Source organism: Epinephelus lanceolatus, chromosome 5, assembly GCF_041903045.1.
Source record: "Epinephelus lanceolatus isolate andai-2023 chromosome 5, ASM4190304v1, whole genome shotgun sequence".
In the NCBI taxonomy this organism is placed as follows: domain Eukaryota; kingdom Metazoa; phylum Chordata; class Actinopteri; order Perciformes; family Serranidae; genus Epinephelus; species Epinephelus lanceolatus.
In genome coordinates, this window is record NC_135738.1 from 13164031 (window position 1) to 13190144 (window position 26114).

General features: G+C 40.1%; 2 protein-coding genes across 4 annotated transcripts in view; one reads left to right on the plus strand and one right to left on the minus strand.

Annotated features, from left to right (window-relative positions):
- The window catches only part of ap3b2 (adaptor related protein complex 3 subunit beta 2), a 68066-nt gene extending 58561 nt beyond the window's left edge, over positions 1-9505 (minus strand). For 2 of the 3 annotated variants that reach the window (XM_033635659.2, XM_033635660.2), the window contains exon 1: positions 9290-9505. In XM_033635659.2, the coding sequence (XP_033491550.2) occupies positions 9290-9402 (113 nt within the window). In that variant the 5' untranslated portion in view covers positions 9403-9505. The remainder of the gene's footprint in view (positions 1-9289) is intronic. The other variant, XM_033635661.2, reaches the window with a different exon arrangement.
- Positions 9506-17184: 7679 nt separating this feature from the next.
- LOC117261962 (dynein axonemal intermediate chain 4-like) lies at positions 17185-26114 on the plus strand. The gene is made up of 13 exons (XM_078168315.1): positions 17185-17326; positions 18006-18162; positions 18600-18739; positions 19763-19908; positions 20110-20236; positions 20357-20511; positions 21649-21735; positions 21907-22058; positions 22197-22354; positions 22784-22904; positions 23114-23204; positions 25604-25830; positions 25952-26114. Exons 1-13 carry the CDS (start codon positions 17185-17187, stop codon positions 26112-26114), a joined length of 1866 nt encoding a protein of 621 aa, XP_078024441.1.

Consider the following 26114-nt stretch of genomic DNA (forward strand, 5'->3'; position numbering starts at 1 on the left):
GAGGGAGAACGACAAGGTTCGAGGACTGAAGCAACATTTCACATCTGCCGTGTTTCCAAGGAGACGACAGTGAAGGTCGAGTCATGTTTACAGACAGACTGGTTAATCTACCTTCACTGAGGAGATCGACTTCAGCAAATACAGATACAGACATCACATAACAACACTCAGCCTACACTCGAACCAATTAACAAAGGCAGAATTTAACCACAAGCAGTTTAAAAACCTCAATAAAAATCACAGCAAACATCCTGGAGGGAAAAATCTCCTCCTCCAGATCAAAGAGTCACAGTTCACAGCCATGAAATTACATCAACCATCTGTAAACAATGAGCTCCCTCTGCTGGTACATTATTAGTGAAGCAGAAAACAGTAATGCAATGCCACTACATGTTGCCAAACTGAGACACAGGCAGACAACAGGAGTAAAACAAAACAGGTGACATGACAACAGGCACAGATACACAAAACTCTGTCTTAAACTTAGTGCTTTTAAAGACTTTCTCAAGCACTAAAGGCAAATAGTATTATGCAGTCTGATGCAGAGGTAGGTTTGATGTATGAATATGGTTATTAAAATGAGTTAGGTTAATCTACATTTTGCCAACAGGTCAGTCCAAGAATAAAATAAAAAAGTTTGAGGTTCAGTGGTTGGTTTAAAGATTTGTACATACTAAAAATGTGAACCTTGAGGACCTTGACTTATTTTGACAAAATTAAATTTAAAGATGGATAAATGACATTAGATTAAATTCGTTGATTTTCTGTAGCCGCTTATCCTGTTGGGAGTCGCAGGGAGGGCTGGAGCCTATCCCAGCTGACACTGGGCGAGAGGCGAGGTACACCCTGGTCAGGTCACCAGACTATCACAGGGCTGACACATAGAGACAGACAACCATTCACACTCACATTCACACCTACGGACAATTTAGAGTCATCCAATTAACCTGCATGTCTTTGGACTGTGGGAGGAAGCTGGAGTACCTGGAGAAAGCCCACGCTGACACAGGGAGAACATGCAAACTCTGCTCGAACCAGGAATCCCCTCTGAGGTGCCACATTTTAGATTTTAGATCAGAAGAAATGTTTGTAGCAATTACTCAAATGACTTTTAAGGCCTAATAGTTATAAAACTGAAAATAAAACTTTTTAGGGGCTTGAAGACACTCTGCTCTGAAAGACTAAAGGTTAAAGTTCAGTGGAATTGCAAGTAGAGTTGTTTCAAAACGACATATCCACGACTTAACAAAGACAAGACTCCACTCATACAAAACAATTATCAAAATGAAAAACCGCCTTTAAAAAAGACATCATGCAATGAAGACTTTAAAGGGAAGCTTCTGTATTTTTCAACCTGGACCCCATTTTCTCATGTTTTTGTGTCCAAGTAGGTAATGGCAACAACAGTTTTAGAAACTGGTTCCATATTTAGTGGGACCACTCCAGCCATCTGCAGTGAAACAGGCTGCAATGTTACCACTTGGGGCAATTGTGCATCGTCAATTTTTGACAGGCTCAGATTGTTATTCTTAGTGTCTGACAATATAATGGAAAGAATGCCTACAGAGATAGACCATTTTGTTTAAGAGTGAGGTCCTTTGTGTTTGACCCAAAACAATTGCCATCACCAAACCCACCAGACTCCATTTAAATAAACAGTAATTTTATCGTAATAAAATATGCTCTATGCACACTAAAATTACTATTTATTTAAATGGAGTCTGGTGGGTTTGGCAATGGCAATTTTGGGGCAGTTTCAGATCAAACAAAAAGGTTCTTACTATTTGACACAAAGGTCTATCTCTGTAACGGTTCTTTCTTAATGTTGTTTCACTAATTCCTACTACAGCCCTCTCGCTCAATACTGGACCAGTTTAAAAATGTTTGTTCCCATTAGTCATTTAGTCACAAACATGTGGGAAAACAGCGTTACCCTTTAACTTGTAAATTTCATGGATATTATTGTGATATAATAAATGTCACGAACAGATGATTTTAGAATAAAGCTGAGATGTGTGGACTGTAAATCCAACAAAGGGTGACACATCCAGAGTCATACAGTATAACTCACAGCACACAGGCCCTGATGAGTCATATGAATGTATTTAGTAGCTAGTATTTGTCAGCATACAACAGCTTGTCACAGGGTTTTTCTTTTGCTATTCTTATTGTTTGAAAACTAAATCAAATAACTATTCACACCACCAACATGTCTCAAAATAAGAAGCGGGAATTCAACTGCCTCATTTTTTCACACTGAAAATAGATTTTTAAGGCCCTACACGCCCTGGAAAACCCTCAGTGTTTTTACTTATTTTGCCAGATTATACCTCTGCACAGGAGAGTGGGTGTGTATACTTAACACAACATTTCTGTTATTCTCTGTTAACTTTGTTGCACCTCTTAAGGGATGGCCCTATTACACTTTGGTCATACAAAAATTCGCTCAATTTCTCCTTACAGTACAGAGGAAAAATCCAAGCATGCACACTGGTGTCAGGGCTCTGCCTCTCATATTATTAAGTGAAATGAAATTAATGATGAATTCTATTTAGCTGCTTTGATTTCAGGTCTCTGGCATCTTTCCTACTGGCTCACTGTCACAAACACTAGAACACAACAGAGCTGTTGTTAGTAACACCTGTGCTTTTAGCGCTATGACAAGTAAAAACAGTCTGCTGTGTGAAAGGCCTATAGAAGCACTGATGCACTGTGTTTGGATATGGAGAAGTTATTGTTCTCAACTTGTCTCTTTTTTTAGCACATTATCAAACTGTCAGACTGCAAAAAGACAAGAAATGTCACCAATTAAGCTTTTATGTATTGTTCATTTATTTGTTTATTTATTTATTTATTCACATGGATTCATTTATTGATTTTAATGGCAAAAGAAAAATATATGCTACCAAATTCTGGTAAACAGCAGCATTAATCAAATAAAAGTGATACACATACATAGAAAGAACATAAAATGGGAATAATTTTACTTTTCTGTATCTGTATCTTTTCCTTATCTGTACTCGTTTTGGGCAGTGTTCGGACTGGAAGAGGGTGGGGCCTAATTGGGAGCCCGATATTGATAAGGGTTAATCAGTAGTTGCTATATTTATTATGTAACATGAATGTATTTACAGAACAATCTCAGAATTAAGCTTTAAGTCATTTTTTGATCTAAACAGTAAGAGATTAAACACAGTTATCCAAATGAGGATTTTCCTTCATCACCAGTACAGATATTGACATATTTTAGGATGTCATTTTAGGACTTGTATTCATATAAAGTACATTATTTGTACTGGATATTTGTTTAATCCAAGTATTCGGCTCAACCCTAATGGTTACCAAATATAACAGCTCCTTTCTCTGCTACAGAGAGGGAGGTGTGTCCCAAAGCTTGCTGCTGTGTTTACAACCTGCATCTTGATGGAGGGTAGTGCTGCACGGGTTGATAAAAATGTGCGATTGCGATTAGATTAATCGTGCAGCACTAATGGAGGGTGCTTCATTCAGCTGTAAGGGGGGCTACAAATGCAGTGACACTCTGAGACAAAGTGGGAGTGAGAAGGGTCAAGTTTTGGAAAGGTCCTTACTGAGGGGCAGACCGGATAAAATAAAAACAACTGAGACAGTACCTTATAGAGCAGGAACTTATACCTTGATCATTCTTACTGGTACACAACTCCCTGCATCGCTCTGCCAATGAGGCCTTTTTCACAGCAGACACTGACATTAATAATGACATTAATAATGACTGCATGACATTTAGGTGAGTGAGCTCTGGGGCTTTGGTGCTGTGCATGCTGGCTTGATAGCATGGCTTGCAGGGACACATCATGGGTCTGAGAAATTGTTAATGACATTAGTTTCACCTGTGCCTTAGCATTATAGGACTATAATGAAAAGCACAACTGTGTGGCCGTGCAGTGTTCCATAATGGACGTGCAGCGGAAAATAAGAAAAGAGGAGGAAAAGAAAAGCATTTGGTTTATGAAGAACATTAATTTGAAAAGAGTGTTTTCAATGGTTCATTCATAATTTAGATTCTACACACGTAATATACTTTATTTTATGAATAAACATGAATGCACTGCTGTTGGTGCTGCCATTCATGCTTCCACAGGTAGTTTGTCTAATCTGCAGTATAATAAATGATGTAATGTTATTTATATCATAGTAAAGACGTTTCCACAACAACTTGTTGCTCAATAAACAAATTCGGGCCGTGTATTGTTAAGGATATGGAAATATGATACATATCTGATACAGGGGTTATGATTCAACATGTTGCGTTACTGTAAGCAAGGTGATATTGCGATTAAACGGTCATGAAGGCCATATTGAAATGCAAGGAATCCTAATTATTATGATTTTTATATTTACCATTTAAAGCATTTTTGGGTTCCTTGGGATACACGAAAACTTGGAACATGTGTAAGGACTGGCAAAAACTGCAATCTTATATGGGACTCCTTATTGGATATAGAAAATCGTCTCGATAGTGCCCCCTTAATAGTTTTCAAAGTTAATGCCCCCACCTATAAATTTCACGTAGATGAATGAAATCTAGTGGGCATATCATACCCAGACTTACAAAAAAGTCTCTTGGAGCCATAGCCTAAACCCTACAGGAAGTTCACCAGTTTGAAATGAATGTGCAATTTTTTGGCCATTTCCAGGGATTGTACTTTAACGAACTCCTCCTACAGATTTTATCAGATTGACTTCAAATTTTGCCTGTACCATATTAAGACCTTTGACATCAAAAGTTACTCAAAGCTTGAGTTTTCATCAAATCATGTGACCGTGGCCAGGCGTCAAACCTCCGTGTTTTGCCATGAAACAGGAGGTGGTTTGCAACTCCAGTATATGAGTATCTACATGCCAATAATTGGTTATGGCACCACCTACTGACAACAGGAAATTACATCATGTTTGCAAAGCTGCTCCAGTAAAAGTCCAACTTGGAAGGCTGGCCAGACTACAATTTTCAGCCTAATTACTGTCTCAGATGTTATCCCTATTGGCAATAAAAATCAGGTACGCTTTCAGTAAAACACTGATTTACACTTTTATCCACACTAAGACACAACCCATAATTAGTTTATATCCTAAAATTCTGTAATAGCTGTGGAGTAAATTATGAATAAATTCTATTCTACAAATAAAAAGGTTCAGAACTGAGCCTATGAACCATACATGACATTTATTATCGAATCAAAATGCACTGTTTTCCACAACTGACTGCTTCATTGAGACTTGTACACAAAATGTAACTAAATCATTCCTTCGTAAGAGTAAACTCGTGTCTGTAACACCCTCCTGCATCATGCTCACTCACTGTAAATCACTTTAGGTGACTGTTGTTGTGTTCATCTTGAGTTTCTGCACTGTCTGTGCATCAGACCGACAACAATCCTCCTGTGTGCTAAAAGACACGTGTTCCCGGTAGAACAAATTGTTCCCGTGCAGGACGCCTGAGTTTTGCTCCAACTGGAAAAATCTGTTGATGCAGTTTGTTTGTGTTTGGCAGTTCTATATTTATCACTCTTCCTATTGGCCTCATGAATCATTTAGCAGATTCTTTATTAATACAGCTGCAGTAAGCACAATGATGTGCCCTTTGGCTATCTGTTAGCTGTCTTGTGTTGCTTTAAAGCTCATACGTCAAACTGTAAACTGCAGTCATGTCCTCAGAAATAATAAATGAATCTGTACATGTGGATATGTGAGTATTTTTCTTTGGCTTGTATTGTTTACATTTTCATGTGAGAGTATACTGGGGGCTTTTAAGACATACTTCCAAAGTTTTAAGAGATTTTAGAGGGCAGGGGTGTAAATATAGACAGTGCAGGCAGTGTGGTTGCACTGAGGCCCTCTAACAATGTGTTGGGTGGAGAATGGACCCTTATGAATGATTGCTGTCTTGGAAATATGCCTGTTTTGAAAGAAGAACTCATGAAATTCAAAACAGTGCCATTTCCTAAATATCCCCCTGAGACCTCGGCTTCTTTTTAGCACACATTTTTAAGGGGGGAGAGAGAGGGGATGACATGCAGCAAAGGGCCACAGGCTGGAGTCTAACCCGGGGCCGCTGCGGCAACAGTCTTGTATATGGGGCGCCTGCTCTATCCACTAAGTCACAGACGCCCCAAGAGGAAGTACTTTTTAAGAAAAAAATGATGTCCTCATACAGGGACGATGGGTTTATTTTTAATATGCACGAGTGTGTAATAAAACGAGACAATAATTAAGTCCCAACGCCCTCAAATGAGACGATAATAAGGTCCCAATGTCCTCAGGAAAGATAATGATTAAGTCCTAATGTCTAAAATTGAGTACGCTAATTAACAGCGTCTCATCTTGTTACTGTTACTAAAATTGGTCAAGTTTGTTGCCATATCAAACTACAAATATTATTCATCATACATAAACAAGTTTAACCATTAAATGTGATCAGGTTTTGGACCTTGCCCCCTTTGTGTCGGTATGGGCTGCAGACTGACTTGGCAGAGAGGGCTGCCATCTTGTTTTAACATTGATTAGTGTATTGTGTATTGTGTATGTCCTTGAAAAAGGACATCTCCGTCTTCCGTCCGTTTTCCTTTTTTTGTAAAATGGTCGGCAGCATCTAAAACAGAAAGTATATGTTTATTCCAAAATAAACTATAATAAACTATTAAAATTGTGAAATTAAAATAATTATTAATTTTCTTTGGTATTTTTGTGATATACAGATATGCAATGATTGCTGGGTAACATGTAGTGTATGTTAATGTTATCCAGTGTCGAGTGTCTGATTATGTGCCGAGATGGTATGTGCACGATGGCGTACACTATCGGACCCATCATATTACCCTGCACTGGGGCCCATCGTCACTACCTTACGCCACTGATTCAGGGTGAGATGTAAAAAACAGGCCTCCTGTTTGACGGCACGTGAAATTTTTTTCAGTCTGATATTTGCTCTGCCACCCTTTTCCATGGTTACATATCATTCAATATGATTTTAATTTTATCACCTTGGATTATCATCATTATCATCAAGATTATAAAAGCTATAAATCAATTACGAGATGGACAAGAACTTAATCAGCAACAATTCTGATAATTGCGTTATTGTTTGGGTAATTCTTCAAAGAAAAATGATATATAAAATTAATTAGATATAAAACCAGATATAAAATTATCTGGTTCCAGCCTCCCGAAGATTTCCTGTTTGTTTTCTTTTGGTATTGTCTGAAGGTATTAACTGAATGTATTTGGATAAATAACATCTCAGAACTTCTCTGCCCTACTCCAACTCCCGAACTCTTACTGTAGATCCTCCTAACACTGTCTTTTAACTGTCCCACAATCGAGGCTGGTAGGTAAGGGAGATCATGCCTTTGTGGTAAATGCTCCAAATCTCTAGGAATGGTTATTGCAGATAGTGGTATATATGTCAGCCAATAAGTAAATACTACAAAGAAGACACTAAAGAAATGCCAAACTAGCTTTAAGATAATTCAGAAACACATTTTTACATAGTCTGTCCAGCAGAGAGCCCTAACAAGTTTATTTTTCAACTGTAAAATATCTCAATCTCAATCAGGGGAAACACAGTGGGACAAGGACGAAAGTTAATGCGGGGAATGTCCCAGTGGGGTGGGCGGGTCCAACAAACGCTGACTTTCACACAAGGGAGCAGTGTTTGCATACCGTAAGATTCTAAAGCCAAACCTTGTTTTTTTCCCTAATCCTACCCATGTGTGTTTGTTGAAGGAAAAAAAAAACATCAATTTGCAGTGTTGTACCGACATAGTGCATTTATTTTGAAAGAGACTGTATGTAAACGTTAAATTTCCTGTGAAAACAGAAGTGTATTTTGAAAGAAGACACTGCATGTAACAGGCAGAACTTGACACGGAGTCCCAGAACGTCAGCAACCAACGCACCCAGGGTACCTTGCACGTCGTACGTGGATGTGGAAAGTCCATGACCAAACACGCCAATATGTGACAAGGTCGGAGTGAGAATGTGTTGTTATAACAGTCATTCTGCTGTTTTATGCAACTAACCAAGAAAAGAAAAGTTGCCAATGTCCTGCTGTAGCCTCAATATATTTATCTTTTATTGAACATTTTAAATTTTATGCCCTTAATGTCAATTTTGTTTGAGGTAAAAAAAAACAATTAATTATATATATATATTTTTTTTTTTATCTTTTATCTTTGAACACAAGTATATTTCCAAGGTGGCAATCTGAATCACTTGCAAGGGCCTGCTCTATCTATGGGCCCCTCCACCCCAGGGACCCCAGAGCAATCACACTGCTTGCACTGTCTATATTTTCGCCCCTGGCAGTTAGAAATTTCAGTATAGTGGCAACAGTAATATCTATCAGATTTATGAAACTCCCAAATATCAATATCAGCATCGGTGGGGTGATAGTTAAGTTGTTGTTTGGACTAAACAACATGCACGTTTAAACTTTTTCCCTAATGTTTATCCAAACAATCAATCAAATAAGCATATTGACAAAATACTCAGCAGCATCAATAATGGCAATAATCATTATATGAAGCCCTTATTATCATTTTCACTATTATTATTGTGTTTATCCAGTTTCTTTACTGTATAGCGAAAGAATTAAAAGGACACAAATGAGACCCTGAATAGGAACAAGGACATCCTTTGTTTGTTTGTCTTTATAGAAACAATACCGAATAAGGTCTTACTTGTAATTCCTCACATAAGACTGATATTAAATCCTATTCCATGTCCTAATAAACCGGATATATCTGTGTCTATGTGCTGACAGTGAGCGGTGCTGCCGCTCTGCGCGCTGTCCAGCAGGGGTGGTGCTGAAAGAGCTGGAGCTGAGGCCTGGCATCTCTTCTAACAGGCCTCTCACATCACACCTCACAAAATAAACAATAAATACAAACACCATGAGCCCTGAGACGTTTCAAACACACCCCAGTAAAGGCACATATATAAAGTCAACACCCGCACTTAGCCTTCATTAGACGCGGCTGCCTCAGAGACCAAATCACGGTGAGACGTTCACGACCACAAACAGAAAAGCAGACACCGCTTTTAAATCCCGGGCCTAAAAACAAACAAAGTTCAGACTTTATGTTGTTTACATGTTTCATTCTGACATGTTAAAAATCACTTTCTGTGCATCTTAACAGACAGGAAACCACATCCACACCGCGCCTCCCCCGCCATTAGCAGCCCCGGTATCCCCCCACAGTATGACAAATAAAATCGGCGTCAAGCTGCACCGAGGCAGGTGGCTCCGTACCTTTTGTAGTCGGAGGAGAAAATCCCGCCGCTCGCCGGGTCGTGACCATATTCGGGCTCCCCGACGCTGGACGAGCCCCCCTTCTCATCGTTGAAAGCGGAGCTGGCGGACATTGCCGTGGCTTTCTGTGTTTTTTCTGTCGCCCTCACAGAGCAGCGATGGAGATTTAGTGCAGAGGGCAGCAGGATATACGGCTCTTAAAGGCGCCGTTATCTCCGAGATGCTCGGTGCAGAGGGGGAGGGGGGAGGGATGATGCTCCCGTCACGTGACGTATTACAGATTGTAGTCCTTAAACACGGAAGTATTTGATACAGGCTCTCTCAAGTCTCCCTTCACCATTCCAATGTATATCTATCTATCTATCTATCTACCTACATATACATATACACACACATATATATATATATATATATATATATATATATATATATATATATATATATATATATATATATATATGTGTGTGTAGAGAGAGAGAGGGAGAGAGAGAGAGAGAGAGAGAGAGAGAGGCTGGGCCTGGTTCACTTGTGTGACAACTAATTATAACATGCACAAATTTATAGTTAAGATAATCGTAGCAAACAAAAAAAGTACGATCAACAAAAAAAAATGGCGATCCACTCACACACAAGATGAGATGTATGAGTGTCACTGCCCATACCCATATGACCCAACTTTCCTAATAACCACAATCACAATAATAAATAATAATATCCCAAAACACTAACCGAAAACACATAATAAAAAATTATAAGCCATCCCAAAACTTTCTCCTACCATACATATATATAGTACAGGCCAAAAGTTTGGACACACCTTCTCATTCAATGCGTTTTCTTTATTTTCATGACTATTTACATTGTAGATTCTCACTGAAGGCATCAAAACTATGAATGAACACATGTGGAGTTATGTACTTAACAAAAAAAGGTGAAATAACTGAAAACATGTTTTATATTCTAGTTTCTTCAAAATAGCCACCCTTTGCTCTGATTACTGCTTTGCACACTCTTGGCATTCTCTCCATGAGCTTCAAGAGGTAGTCACCTGAAATGGTTTTCCAACAGTCTTGAAGGAGTTCCCAGAGGTGTTTAGCACTTGTTGGCCCCTTTGCCTTCACTCTGCGGTCCAGCTCACCCCAAACCATCTCGATTGGGTTCAGGTCCAGTGACTGTGGAGGCCAGGTCATCTGCCGCAGCACTCCATCACTCTCCTTCTTGGTCAAATAGCCCTTACACAGCCTGGAGGTGTGTTTGGGGTCATTGTCCTGTTGAAAAATAAATGATCGTCCAACTAAACACAAACCGGATGGGATGGCATGTCGCTGCAGGATGCTGTGGTAGCCATGCTGGTTCAGTGTGCCTTCAATTTTGAATAAATCCCCAACAGTGTCACCAGCAAAACACCCCCACACCATCACACCTCCTCCTCCATGCTTCACAGTGGGAACCACGCATGTGGAATCCATCCGTTCACCTTTTCTGCGTCTCACAAAGACACGGCGGTTGGAACCAAAGATCTCAAATTTGGACCAAAGCACAGATTTCCACTGGTCTAATGTCCATTCCTTGTGTTTCTTGGCCCAAACAAATCTCTTCTGCTTGTTGCCTCTCCTTAGCAGTGGTTTCCTAGCAGCTATTTGACCATGAAGGCCTGATTCGCGCAGTCTCCTCTTAACAGTTGTTCTAGAGATGGGTCTGCTGCTAGAACTCTGTGTGGCATTCATCTGGTCTCTGATCTGAGCTGCTGTTAACTTGCGATTTCTGAGGCTGGTGACTCGGATGAACTTATCCTCAGAAGCAGAGGTGACTCTTGGTCTTCCTTTCCTGGGTCGGTCCTCATGTGTGCCAGTTTCGTTGTAGCGCTTGATGGTTTTTGCGACTCCACTTGGGGACACATTTAAAGTTTTTGCAATTTTCCGGACTGACTGACCTTCATTTCTTAAAGTAATGATGGCCACTGGTTTTTCTTTAGTTAGCTGATTGGTTCTTGCCATAATATGAATTTTAACAGTTGTCCAATAGGGCTGTCGGCTGTGTATTAACCTGACTTCTGCACAACACAACTGATGGTCCCAACCCCATTGATAAAGCAAGAAATTCCACTAATTAACCCTGATAAGGCACACCTGTGAAGTGGAAACCATTTCAGGTGACTACCTCTTGAAGCTCATCGAGAGAATGCCAAGAGTGTGCAAAGCAGTAATCAGAGCAAAGGGTGGCTATTTTGAAGAAACTAGAATATAAAACATGTTTTCAGTTACTTCACCTTTTTTTGTTAAGTACATAACTCCACATGTGTTCATTCATAGTTTTGATGCCTTCAGTGAGAATCTACAATGTAAATAGTCATGAAAATAAAGAAAACGCATTGAATGAGAAGGTGTGTCCAAACTTTTGGCCTGTACTGTATATATATATATATATATATATATATATACATAGCTATATCTACTGTATATATATATGTGTGTGTGTGTGTGTTTCTGTAATTTCATTATTTATTTTCAGTAATAGTATTGATTGTAGTTGAAATATAGCCAGCGACGCATGGTGTCCAGTTTTGTGGATAGATGATCAGTTGTAATGTCCTCCCAATATAAAATCAACACTATCATCTGTATTACTCCTTAGATGTAACTTGATGTTGTCATATTTTATTTACCTGCAAGCCTCTCCTACTGTAGAAGGTCTTGTAAGATATTCCTGAGCACAACATGTCTTGCATTCTGTCGGCCATCTTGGTTTTAATTGATTTGTGTTGCACTTACAACGACTGGCCAGTGGGTGGCAGTGTATGTCGGGTCATGACGCACTATTGGCAACTACAGCATTAAAATCCCATGTACATAAAAGAAAATGGCTTTTAAATAGCTGTCCACTGTAGTGAGTACTCACAAACAGATTTCAACACACTCGTGACCAAAATTTGAGAGAAACATCTATTGAGTGCATAGAAAAAAAGCCTTGGATCTTTAAGTTAAACCTGGGAAAAATGCAAGCAAAAACAAAAGTGTTGCGATTAAATTTTTGTTCACTACTCATCATATTTGGTTAATATTTTGTATTAATAACCTACATCTGCGAATTAACCTGTAACTGAAGTTATCAAATACATGTGGTGGAGTTAAAAGCACAATTTTGGCCTCTAAAATGAAGTGAAGCAGAAAAATAAAGTACCATAAAATGAAAACGCTGCACTGTCTAGGGCTGCAAGAGTCCGAAGTCAGTTTCAGATTTGTTGAAACTTTGCTGTGATATAAAAACGACAATAACTCAACTGTGTGAAACTAACTTCAATCTATCCTCTGGCACAAAAAGTTGGATGCTGTGATAAATGTGATCAGGCTTGAAGTTGACTGGTGTATTGCTGTTCAGATAAAAATGAACAATAAGGACTTTAGCATCCTCAATGTCTATACACCATATGAATCACAACACAATGAAGATGAATACTTGAATAGACTAGCTTTCATAAATTCTTTTATTTCTGATAATCACTCCACTAGTGTTTATGTAGTGGGTGATATGAATGCTGACCTTTCAGACAAAAGTTCCTTGTTTGCTAACCATATGCTACAATTCTGTGATGATAACAATCTTATATTATCCAGCCAAATGCTCTTACCTGTAGATAGCTATTCTTATATAAGTGAGGCTTGGCACACAACCTCATGGCTTGACCATTGCATTAGCACTGCTGATGCCCATGATATTATTAGATCAATGGAGATTGTGTATGATATGTCCATGTCTGATCATATTCCCTTTGTTACATCACTAGACTGTGATAGTCTTCCTGAGCTGTCTCAGGAGGTTAAACATGTCTGTAAGACTAAACTGGATTGGTCTAAGCTCACAGATGAGCAAAAGTTACTATAACATGGGAGAACCGAGGTCCTTTTGAGTGATGTATACCTACCCAAAGATGCAATTTTGTGTTTTGATATGAATTGTAATGAAAGCTCTCACTGTGAGGACCTTTGTGCCATGTATGATTGTATTGTAGGAGCCGTGCATGAGGCCAGTAGGCCGTGCACTACATACTATGGAAAAAGACACAGTATCAAGCCAGGGTGGAATAAATACGTGGCTGATCAACATGCTGAAGCTAAGAATGCTTTTAGGGCCTGGGTCAGGGCAGGCAGGCCCAGAGAGGGGCCGGTTTTTGATATTAAACAGTTCACCAATGCTAGATATAAATATGCAGTTTGTTATGTCAATAAACATGAGCAACAAATGAGAGCGGACTCTATGGCTGAAAAGCTCCTTGGTAATGATGTCACTGGCTTCTGGAAGGAGGTGAGAGCTCTGAACAGGGACAGTACAACGTTACCATGTAACATAGAGGGAGTTTCTGGTGCCGACAACATAGCTGAGCTGTGGAGGCAACATTACTCTGCTCTATTCAATTGTGTGAAAAGTGACCCATATAAAGTGGGCAATATTGTTGAAAGTGACATAGTGCAAATCACAGCCAATGAGGTTTATCACGCAGTTACACAGCTAGCTGACAACAAAGCAAGCGGCTCAGACCAAATCACTGCAGAGCACCTTAAATTGGCAAGCCCGAAGATTGCAGCTCTTCTTGCTATCTGTTTTACTGGCTTTATGACTCATGGTCTCTTGCCGGACTCCATGTTGTCTGTAACTCTGGTGCCTGTTATTAAGGACAAAGCGGGCAAAGTGGGGAGCGTGGATAATTACAGACCTATTGCGCTAGCCAGTGTGGTATCCAAAGTCCTGGAAATAATATTATTAGATAAATTATGTGCATTTCTAGGTACCTCAGACAATCAGTTTGGTTTTAAGGCCAAGCATGGTACTGATGTATGTATCTATTAAAGGAAATAGAAAATTATAGAAGACAGAACTCCTCTGTTTTAATTGGTTTTATTGATGCCTCTAAGGCTTTTGATCGAGTCAACCATCATAAGCTCTTTTTAAAGTTGAGTCAAAGGGGTGTGCCTGACAGTGTAACTAGGATTCTGGCTTATTGGTATGCTAACCAGAGCATGCAGATAAAATGGGGGAATGTATTCTCTGCTCCATTTGGTGTGGGTAATGGAGTTCGCCAGGGAGGACTTCTCTCACCAGCCCTTTTTAACATGTATATGGATGATCTATCAGACCAGCTAAGAAACTGTAAAACAGGTTGTATTATTGGTGATACATTAATTAACCATCTCATGTATGCTGACGACCTGGCTATTGTTTCTCCCAGCAGTGCTGGATTTCAACAACTGTTTAATATATGTACTAATTATGGTGTTAATTTTGATGTCAAGTACAATGATGGTAAGAGTGCTGTTATGATCTGCAGGGTAAAAGGGGATAAGGACCTTGTTTTTCCCTCTTTTTGGTTGGCAGGGCAGCTTTTGTCTGTCTGCAGTAAAACTAAGTACCTTGGACACATTATTAATGATGAAATGTCAGATGATGATGACCTGTATAGGCAACACCGTATGTTATATGCACAAGCTAACATGCTGGTTAGGAAATTTTCTTGGTGTTCAGATTATGTTAAGATTAATCTTTTTAGAGCTTATTGTACTCCTCTTTATACTGCCCCCCTGTGGATTAAATTTAAAAAAGCAAACATCCAGAAGCTCCAGGTTGCTTATAATGATGGTTTGCGCATATTGCTTAGAAAACCCAGGTGGTGCATACTAGTGATTTTGTTTGTAACGCAAGAGTCAATACGTTTCATGCTTTGTTGAGAAATCTAATGTACAGATTTATCTGTCGACTGAATGGGTCACACAACTCCATTATTATGCTGCTGTCAAATCCCCGTCTAAGTTCTTTGCGGTACCAGTCACCTATGTGGAAATATTGGTATGAGTGCCTTTTTTTTTAAATCTATCTATGTGTATGTCTTTTAAATGGACCTTGAGTCTATGAAATAAAAGTTGATTGATTGATTGACTGAATCTCAAAATGTGTTCCAGGCAGTAACTGACAGGGCGCGAGGGTCGTCGCGTTTCCATGACAACTTGGAGCAGTTAGCTAAGGTTAATGAAGGAGGCAGAGCATTTTAAAACACACAAACTGGTAAAACTCCGAAAACAATGAAGAAAAGTAGTCTGGTGCTTAACTCGTAAGTTCAAAGATTCACAGGAAGTCATTTTTTTTTTTACAATACACATAAAGGTAAATGAGCTAACATAGTTCAAACACCTAAGTTAGCAGAGTTAGCTTACCTTAGCTAGCGGTGGCTAACGTAAGTTACTAGCCTAACTAACCCTTATGCCTGTTATGCCGATATCTTCATTTTGCTTTGTCCTAGATCTTCATCTTCTCGAAGAAGTTCCAGCAGTAACAGTAAACGTCGCATCCTGGATACGAGCACCAGTAAAGCCTCCAGAAGAGAAGTTAAGGTATCCATTTATCTAAATAACTGTAGGGCAAACGGTCCCCTCACCTGTCCTGTATACAGTCTATGCTCCTGTCGCAGTCATTATACTGCATCATTGGCGGCTGTGCCTCAGAGAAAAGTGCACCGATCTGAAGATCGATGCTGTGGCCAGTTGAGCAAAACACCTTATTTTTTTGACCCTAGGTATAAGGCTTAACATTTGTCTGAGCTTAGGGACTTACTTAAGGGCGTGGCACAGAATCCCTTAAAAAGTTTCCTTTGTGAACTAAAAACACAAAGTTATTTACAGCATTAAAAGAGATTTTATCACTGTAAAATTCTACCGTCTCCATGGAGACTGTTTGCTTGTTTGCTAGTGATACCTGTTACTGCTTCACCTGTCATTGTGTCACAAAGTAGGATTGTAAATAGTAAAGAAACAGCAGAGGAAAAGAAGACAAGAAAACAAAATTGTTTGGAGGGAGAAAATGTCTTACTTCTGGACAAATACAGTAAAAGAAAGCACACACTAAAAAAGTAAATTTGATCCACAAATAACAGAAGACAGCGAATGTAGGAGGATAGTCTGGTGAAGAGGTCCCATAAAAAAACACACATATAACCATAACCTCGGCCATGTTAGGATGGAGTCAGAGGTACCTTAAGTTAGTTTTCCTCATTTTGGTTGCAAAGGTCTTTTGTGCAAAGTTTAACTAACTTTAAGGGATTCCTTATAAGATCATGAGAAGGACAACATCTAAATGCTTAAATGAACACTTAAAAGAAACAGAGAAGGAGAAGAATTAAGGGTGTTTTGTGCAACCGATTTTAACGTTAACTCGGACTTAAAAGAAAATCTCTGTCGCTGTGTGAGAGTGTGTGAACGGTCACTGTTGGCACCATGTATGATAGCCTCGGCCACCAGTGTGTGTCCATGTATGTGTGAGCGGGTGAACATGTGACATGTAGTGTAAAAGTGCTTTGAGTGGTCGGAAGACTAGAAAGGTTTTTCTTTCTTTCTTTCTTTTTTCCAGAAAAACAAAACAAAAAACAAAACAAATCTGAGCTCAAAGTATTCCATGTCTCGTGTTAATTTTGCCAAAAATAAACCATTTGCACTAACTAACCAGCATGCACTACAAGAGTGAAAAACCAAGGTTCTTTTCAACTCCAGGATTTCATTGTAACCCTTAACTTTCAAACATCAAAGGGTAGGTTTTAAAAATCAAATCAAATAATAAAAATTTATGATTGAGGGAGGGTCACGCATTTTATGCCACTCACTCAAGGAGGCTCAGGGAAAATTATTTGTTACTTCAAGGAGGTCAAAATAAATGAAAAATAAAAAACATAAAAATGAAGAATAGTTAAATGACTTACGATTTCAAGGTTAAATTCTATCAAAAATAAATTTATTTGGAAAGGCAGAATGTGCACTTTGTGTATGTGACATTTACCCATTAAGATTTTGAGATCACTCGTGTGTGTCCTACTTTGGCTGTGGTTCCTTCACAGGTGTTAGACAATGATGGCAAAAATGTCACTCCTCAGCCCCTGTATCACGCAGAGCCCCGAGACATGCCGTCCAAACCAGGCAGATTATTTTTGCATGAAATCTCTCCTGGCTCAGGTTCAGACCACTGGAATACCAGTTCAAGCTCCAGTACACCCTTTTGCAGGTACCAGGTGGCAACATTCACATACACCCTCTGCTCTGATTATTTAACAGCAGCTCTGGAAACAGATTTATTGAAAAAGTGGACAGCAATGTGAAAAAGTGGGATTTATAGGAATATAAATATACAGTATGTAAATGGTTGTGTTTGGCAAATTTTCCATTATCATATATGATGACTGTGTGTTACATTTGGTTTTGTTTAGCATGTTACAGCCACACAATTCTGACCACAAATGTCAAGCTGTAATGACACTGTTTCTGCAGCTTATTTATGGGTAGTACCCTACTATCCAGATTCTCTACGACAACTTCACTGACTAAAGAGACTGAGGATAGTGTTCCTAAACCGGAGATACCAATAAGCCCTCCAGCTCTAAGCGGTTAGTATTATTTCTTTATCTTATTTTTGTTTTTAATATGTGTTATCATTATGTGGATTATTATCATTGTTTTCCCCTGGCAATTTTTATATCCTGTTGTTTGAAAACCCCTTTAATTTGTTCGGTTTGAGAATGTATTGACAATACAGTTTTTTATTTCCATACTGTATGCAATAAAATATTGCCATATCTACAGCATCTTATGATGAAATTACATTTTTGCAGCAGATAGTCCTTTGTGGTATTTCACACATGTATATGCAGTATTTATATACATATTTGTCTCTCGTTCCCTGCCAGAGGTGCCGATGAAAAGAGACAGTGTACAGCAACATGTGACAGAGGAGATGCTGGATGAGGAAATGGAAATCTGCCTCACTGAGACAGACACCATTTCTCTGCTGGACATACCCAACACTTCTGTGTCAGAGGATGCTGATGATGCAGAAGATATTCAGTGAGTAACGTCCTCTGCTTGTTTGTTTTCTTGAATGTTAGGCCAGATCTGTAATGCGCACCAGAAATAGGAAATAGAGCTGCACGATTATGGCCAAAATGATAATCACGATAATTTTAAACAATATTGAGATCACGTTTATTTATCACGATTAATCATTGCTTTTAGGGACAAAATATTTTTAAACATCAGTATCACAGTAGATCATGTTGATTAATTGTGGGAAGCCAAAATCGTGATTAATATTCGATTAATTGTGCAGCCCTAATAGGAAGTGGCACTTTACGTCCTCAGCTTGGGAACCGCCTGTCACGTACTGTACAATATGTATGAAGCTGCATGTCAGTTAATGTTCTCTGCAAACATGCTACCCAGTAACATGTTGTACTCTTCTTTGGTTGTAACAAACTGTTGAAGTTTTCACCTTGTTCTTACAGAGAGACAAACACTCGATATGCTGCGCTTTGCAAGAACAAAATGGGCAATGATAAGTATGTGGCACACTCAATGCAGACGTTTACTGGAGCACCAAAAAGCAAAGAAACCCAGACTGACACACTCAGCATGGCAAATGAAGGTTAGGCTTAAGTATCCCGTGTCTACTGTGTCTGTTTAATGGTAATTTCATAAGACTTGTTCAGGTTCACCAGTACAAATAGTGTGCAGGTCAGTTTATAGTTTTAAACCTTAAAGGTCCCGTTTGTAGGATTTAGGGGGGATATATTGAGACGTATGTTTTCTTTAGTGTATAATCACCTGAAGATAAGAATCATTGGCTTTTGTTACCTTAGAAGGAGCCGTTTATATCTACATAGGGGGCAGGTCCTTGACCATGTTTCTGTGGTAGCCCAGAACGGACAAACAAACACTAATTTTTAACATGGAACTGCTTTATTCAGTGTTTTTACAGTTTAAGTCACTGGGCCCTCCTGAACATCTGATCTTAAGTTATCTGGGAAAATGTTCAGCAAACATTAGCAGGCGCTGGACTAGCAGCACGTCTGCAACAAGCAGAACAGTGTCAGAAAAACACTGATTAATTGGTCGTTTTTTTATTACTGTTTTCGATCACTCGTTTATTTTTGGAGAGGAAGAGACCTGTGCAGATGATTTGGCTCCCAATAAAATCCCCCTGGACAATGAACACTGGAGGAATCCTAACCGGGAGTTTACATTTGACTTATGGGAGATGTTTCAGCTGGTTGCAGTCTGCAGTCCTCACTGCTAGAGGCCACTAAATGTTAAAGTTAAAAAGCTCAAATGTTTTGTCTGACAATGTAACTTTATGGATGATTAAACACAAAAATCTGGCAGTAAAAGTGACATTTATTTCAAAGTCCAACATGAAGTCTCCAAAGACATCAGCCAAGTTTTCTGGCTGTATTTTCTAGCTGATGTCACGTTGTAATGTTTAAGTGAAAACAAACACCTAAGACTTAAAGTGATATTCAGTTGTTATCAGTTCAGATTTGTCTGATTGATGCAGTTGGCTTTCCAGCCTCAGAATATTGCATTGCAGTCCATCAGTTTTTGCTATGCTGCTGTGGTGCTGAGTTATTACTGTTCAGTTTTTCAAAGTGATATTATCTCATGTCCACAGGCACAATAGTTACTATCTGGGACATCTATGACTCTTTCTGTGGCCAAAATGAAACCCAAAATGAAAGTGAGATGGCTGATTCTCCAGAGAGTACTGTGAACACCAGCAAATGTAAAGAGAAGAGAGGAGAGAGGAGCAGCAGCGCAGTCAGCACAGATAAGAGTACCTGTAAGAACACTGACTCTGTTGTTTAGGAGAGGTCTAAGAATGAACAGATTCTTGTTGTTTATTAACACTAGTTTTGCACTAACAGACACGTGTCATTTTCTCATATTTTACCCCCCTCAGGCAGCACCATGAGCTTGCTGTTAGAAAAGGAAATGAATGGCAGCAGTATAGATGCTGAGTCTGACCCACAGCTGGTCATGATGTCAGAGTCATTCCAACACAGCTTATTAGTGATGGAGAGGAGCATCGTGGCAAACATCTTTCAGCCCAAGCTGGCTGCTTATAGACAGCTGCCCATACTCAAAGGTAAACTCAGGTCATCACTGCTTTGGCACATTGTTGGTGCAGGTGAACGATAGACTTAAACTCAGGGCCTTTGTGCTTTTGCTTCTACTACAACAAAACTTGTAATGTTGATTGCGTAAGACTCTGACAGCGCAGTGAAGCCTAGGACCAAGGATCAGAGCAGGAAGGTCGAGGAGAGCTCTTTATCTCCAACTCTTGAACGTCTCTGGGCTTTCAGCTGTGAGCTCACCAGAGGGTGTAACATCACCAGCATGGCCTGGAACAAGAAGAACCAGGTAACACAGGTCAAAACACCCAAACCAGCTGCTGTTGTCTAAGATCAGATAAGATTCTGCACACCAGTGTCAGTGTCATTATGTTTGAAAATAATAATAATAATAATAAATTTCCATTTAACTGCCTTCACTCTTTATAAGCAACATTTAATATACATCTTTACAATGAAAATATATCTGCAGTTTGCAATTACATTCAGTACTTTAAGAACTGTGTGAAGCACTTTATGACAAGATTACCAAAATAGCAGACCTGCAGGAGCTTCCCTTGGTAACTAGAATTATAATGGGCAAACATTTACTGTTTTATGATTCCAGTATTACTAGTCTTTGTATAAAATGAATTAAATGCTTCTTGTATGTCTCACACTTTACTTAAAGGTATACTTTGCAGGATTATCCCCCCCAAAAAATAGACTAATATGAAAGTAATCCTATTCAATCATCACTTGTAACCCTCTAGAAGTGTGTGGAGGTGTATTTTCTTCAGAGACTCTGCCCTCCTTTGAAGTGTACGGGACATTTATGGATTTATAAAAATGAAACGACCATGTGCAAGACTGTAAGCAGCAGGCTTCAAAGAGGCACAGCGCCAAAAAGTACACAAATATAGCCAGGCCAAATCAAGCAGCAACGTCCAGGGCTAAAAACACGGAAGTGGCAAAAACTACACTTCTTTGAACGGCCACTTGACGCTGGCTCTAGAAGCCAGTCAATTGCCATAGACACCCAAGTTAAGATGCCCAAATTTAAAGCATGAATAAACATGTTAACAGCCTGATGGGAAAAAAAGGAATTTGGTCTCTGTAGCTGATTTCCCCTTCATGACACCCCTCGCTCCTCCACAGCACCAGCCTCTTGTCCAAATATGGTCATTTCTGGCTTAAAAAAACAAAAACAAAATGGTGACGGCCCAAATACTAAATCCGAGGCTTCAGAACAGGAGTCCATAAACCAATGGGTTATGTCACAGTGGCTAGGTCCATTACTTTTTACCATCTATGTGTGAAACACCAAATGAGAGTGGCTCTTAGATTGGATTTTACTTTTCACTTTAGCTGCCTGGCGAGTGTGTTCACAAACAGTTCCTGCATAGTATATCTTAAAACTCTGTTTGTGCTCTGCGCTCCCTGTAAGGATCTCCTGGCAGTGGGTTACGGCAGCTATGACTCCAAGAGCCAGACACCAGGTTTAGTCTGCAGCTGGTCCCTCAAAAACCCTACGGTACAGTTAGAATTGTTTTGCCCTTTATTTCCTTTCAGCCAACATCTTAGTGCCCTATCTAAACTCTTCAGTATCACCAATATACTGCATATTATGAGCTATATAAATGCAGTTTGTTTATCAGTTTAGTTCTGATGGTAGTGACTGACTCTAAATGTGTACCCTTTGCAGTGGCCAGAGCGAGTCTTCCACTGTCATAGCTGTGTGACTGCCCTGGATTTCTCAGACAACAGCCCCGGCCAGCTGGCTGTGGGGATGTACGATGGGACTGTAGCCATCTACGACATCCAGAGTTGGACCACCCCATGTATCGCCAACAGCAGGTGAGGACTGAGTGTTTGTGTATGCATGGTGGAGCATGGGAATAAACTCTCACATCACACACACACACACACACACAAAACCTTACTACTGGACCAAACGTCTTTACTCCTAGCTGTCCTAACCTTTTTGTTTTGTAGTGAGTGTTACAAAAAGTGCCTGCATCCAGTGTGGCAGGTCAAATGGATCACACCATGTCCAGAGACGACGTTATCAGGGGAGGAAGCTCTGGTCTCTTTGTCAGCAGACGGCAGGATTGCCAAGTGGATTCTCTCTGGCAATGGTCTTGACTGCATAGGTACTGTAGTCTGTAGCAGTTTCAAACTTCTGATGATGAAATCTTTTGAGAGTAAATATAGTAGATTCAGAAGAACCTCTTGACATAACCTTTGGTAAAACATGCTTGAATGAGCTTTGTGTTTAAAAGGCAAGGAAACAACAACGCTCAGTATGATTCTATCACTAGAATTGCCATTATTTCATAACCTAGGTAATTGTTAAGTATTTTTGCCACTGTGGGTCTATGTTGTTTATGAGTTGTTTGGCAAAATACTGTAGCTCTACCACAGTAGCTGGCACAGGCATTAGTTTATAAAGATAACACAAGATGGCGCCCCATCGTCCAAATAGTGTAGCACAGCATGACGTCATCTTCACATTTTCTATAGCAGTGCTCTAACACAACAATTATAATATCCGTATGTTTTTTTAAATCATGTGCTCTTAGACCTGCTGAAGCTAAAGAAGACTCACAGCTGTAAACAGAAAGCTGAAGAAAATAAGACAGAACTTAGTCTGTCAACAACAGCTTCTGGTCTTTGTCTTGACTTCCATCCAACGGTAAGTAAGTCACAGAAATCACTTCAATCTTAGGCTGGTTTTAGCTGATCTTAGTCCTCAGGCCTACAAGCTTATTTCTCATTAAAAAAAAAAAAATTAAAAAATCATAAAACATTTCACCTGACTTCCTTCTTCCAGATTAACTTTTTTTTCTTGTTCTCTGACTTCATAATGCATTACGTTTCTCCTGGATTGCACTTCTGCTGCAGGCTTCCAGTATATATCTGGTTGGCACATTGGACGGCCTCATCTGCAAGTGCTCCATCTCCAACAGTCAGCATTTTCTGGACACCTACCGAAAACACGCTGTAAGTCTGCTTGGATAAACCCTTTGATTCAATTTGTTTATTCATTTATAAATCGGGGATGGCAGGTGGGGGCTGGAGCCTATCCCAGCTGACATCGGGCAAGAGGCGGGGTACACCCTGGACAGGTCATCAGACTATGACAGGGCTGACACATAGAGACAAGACAACCATTCATGCTCACATTCACACCTACGGACAATTTAGAATCACCAGTTAACCTGCATGTCTTTGGACTGTGGGAGGAAGGCGGAGTACCCGGAGAAAACCCTGGTACGAGGAGAGCATGGAGGGGCTCCCCCACTGCAGGGTTCGAACCCCCCACCCTGGGTTTGAACCAGGATCCCCCTTGCTGTGAGGCAACAATGCTAATCCACCACCCTGGCAAATGCCAGTATATTCCAGGACCGCTCTAAGACGAGGGGCATGTTATTTAAAGCATGAGTCGTGGAATAGCAAGTGAATTTAAGGCTTCAACCAAATTTTAGTCTCATGAATAATGCTTTGACTTCAAACCAACTTGCAGACCGAACCTGCAAAAATTAGTTTGAGTTGTTCTGGCTGATGAAAATATCTGTGAGGAAAAATGTGGTCATCATTTCTACATCTTCTGATGGGCAGAAATACCTAATTCACATATACAGTACAGGCCAAAAGTTTGGACACACCTTCTCATTCAATGTGTTTTCTTTATTCTCATGACTATTTACATTGTAGATTCTCACTGAAGGCATCAAAACTATGAATGAACACATGTGGAGTTATGTACTTAACAAAAAAAGGTGAAATAACTGAAAACATGTTTTATATTCTAGTTTCTTCAAAATAGCCACCCTTTGCTCTGATTACTGCTTTGCACACTCTTGGCATTCTCTCCATGAGCTTCAAGAGGTAGTCACCTGAAATGGTTTCCACTTCACAGGTGTGCCTTATCAGGGTTAATTAGTGGAATTTCTTGCTTTATCAATGGGGTTGGGACCATCAGTTGTGTTGTGCAGAAGTCAGGTTAATACACAGCCGACAGCCCTATTGGACAACTGTTAAAATTCATATTATGGCAAGAACCAATCAGCTAACTAAAGAAAAACGAGTGGCCATCATTACTTTAAGAAATGAAAGTCAGTCAGTCCGGAAAATTGCAAAAACTTTAAATGTGTCCCCAAGTGGAGTCGCAAAAACCATCAAGCGCTACAACGAAACTGGCACACATGAGGACCGACCCAGGAAAGGAAGACCAAGAGTCACCTCTGCTTCTGAGGATAAGTTCATCCGAGTCACCAGCCTCAGAAATCGCAAGTTAACAGCAGCTCAGATCAGAGACCAGATGAATGCCACACAGAGTTCTAGCAGCAGACCCATCTCTAGAACAACTGTTAAGAGCAGACTGCGCCAATCAGGCCTTCATGGTCAAATAGCTGCTAGGAAACCACTGCTAAGGAGAGGCAACAAGCAGAAGAGATTTGTTTGGGCCAAGAAACACAAGGAATGGACATTAGACCAGTGGAAATCTGTGCTTTGGTCTGAAGAGTCCAAATTTGAGATCTTTGGTTCCAACCGCCGTGTCTTTGTGAGACGCAGAAAAGGTGAACGGATGGATTCCACATGCCTGGTTCCCACTGTGAAGCATGGAGGAGGAGGTGTGATGGTGTGGGGGTGTTTTGCTGGTGACACTGTTGGGGATTTATTCAAAATTGAAGGCACACTGAACCAGCATGGCTACCACAGCATCCTGCAGCAACATGCCATCCCATCCGGTTTGCGTTTAGTTGGACGATCATTTATTTTTCAACAGGACAATGACCCCAAACACACCTCCAGGCTGTGTAAGGGCTATTTGACCAAGAAGGAGAGTGATGGAGTGCTGCGGCAGATGACCTGGCCTCCACAGTCACCGGACCTGAACCCAGTCGAGATGGTTTGGGGTGAGCTGGACCGCAGAGTGAAGGCAAAGGGGCCAACAAGTGCTAAACACCTCTGGGAACTCCTTCAAGACTGTTGGAAAACCATTTCAGGTTGAAGCTCATCGAGAGAATGACAAGAGTGTGCAAAGCAGTAATCAGAGCAAAGGGTGGCTATTTTGAAGAAACTAGAATATAAAACATGTTTTCAGTTATTTCACCTTTTTTGTTAAGTACATAACTCCACATGTGTTCATTCATAGTTTTGATGCCTTCAGTGAGAATCTACAATGTAAATAGTCATGAAAATAAAGAAAACGCATTGAATGAGAAGGTGTGTCCAAACTTTTGGCCTGTACTGTATGTGACAAGTAGAGAACTGAAGAACACGTAGTCACAGTAACAAAAAATATGTAGTGTTGACTTCAGTAATGCTGCTACCCATTTACTACACTTTGATTATTTCAGTGTATTGACTCCATATCACATCCTGCACTCTCTCAGCTCCCCGTGAACCACGTTGAATGGTCTCCATTTAGTTCTGATGTGTTCCTGAGCTGCTCCTCTGACTGGACCATCAAGCTGTGGAAGCAGGACCTCTTAACGCCCATGTTGAGCCTCACATCTGCCCAGAAGGCCGTGTCTGCTGTCAGGTGGTCCCCAAAGTGGTCCACAATATTTGCAGCCATCAGTGGTCAACAAGTGGAGATCTGGGACTTGACTTCAAGCATGTGAGTCAGACTGACAGAGAGCCTGTGTTTCTAAAGCTACATCTCGTTTACTTTTATTTGATGCTTTTTTCTGAGTTGGAAATAAATCTAGTGTCCGCGAAATAAAAATCTTTCCTTTCAGCCAGAGCCCAATCATTGTGCACGATGCTGCAGCTGGTGTGAACATGACGTCCCTGCTGTTTACCAAAGGGACAGACTGTGTCTTGGTCGGGGACAGTGATGGGCAAGTGACCGTCTACCAGCTCAAGAACCTCAGTGTGGGAGGAGGCAAGCAGGTAAACTGA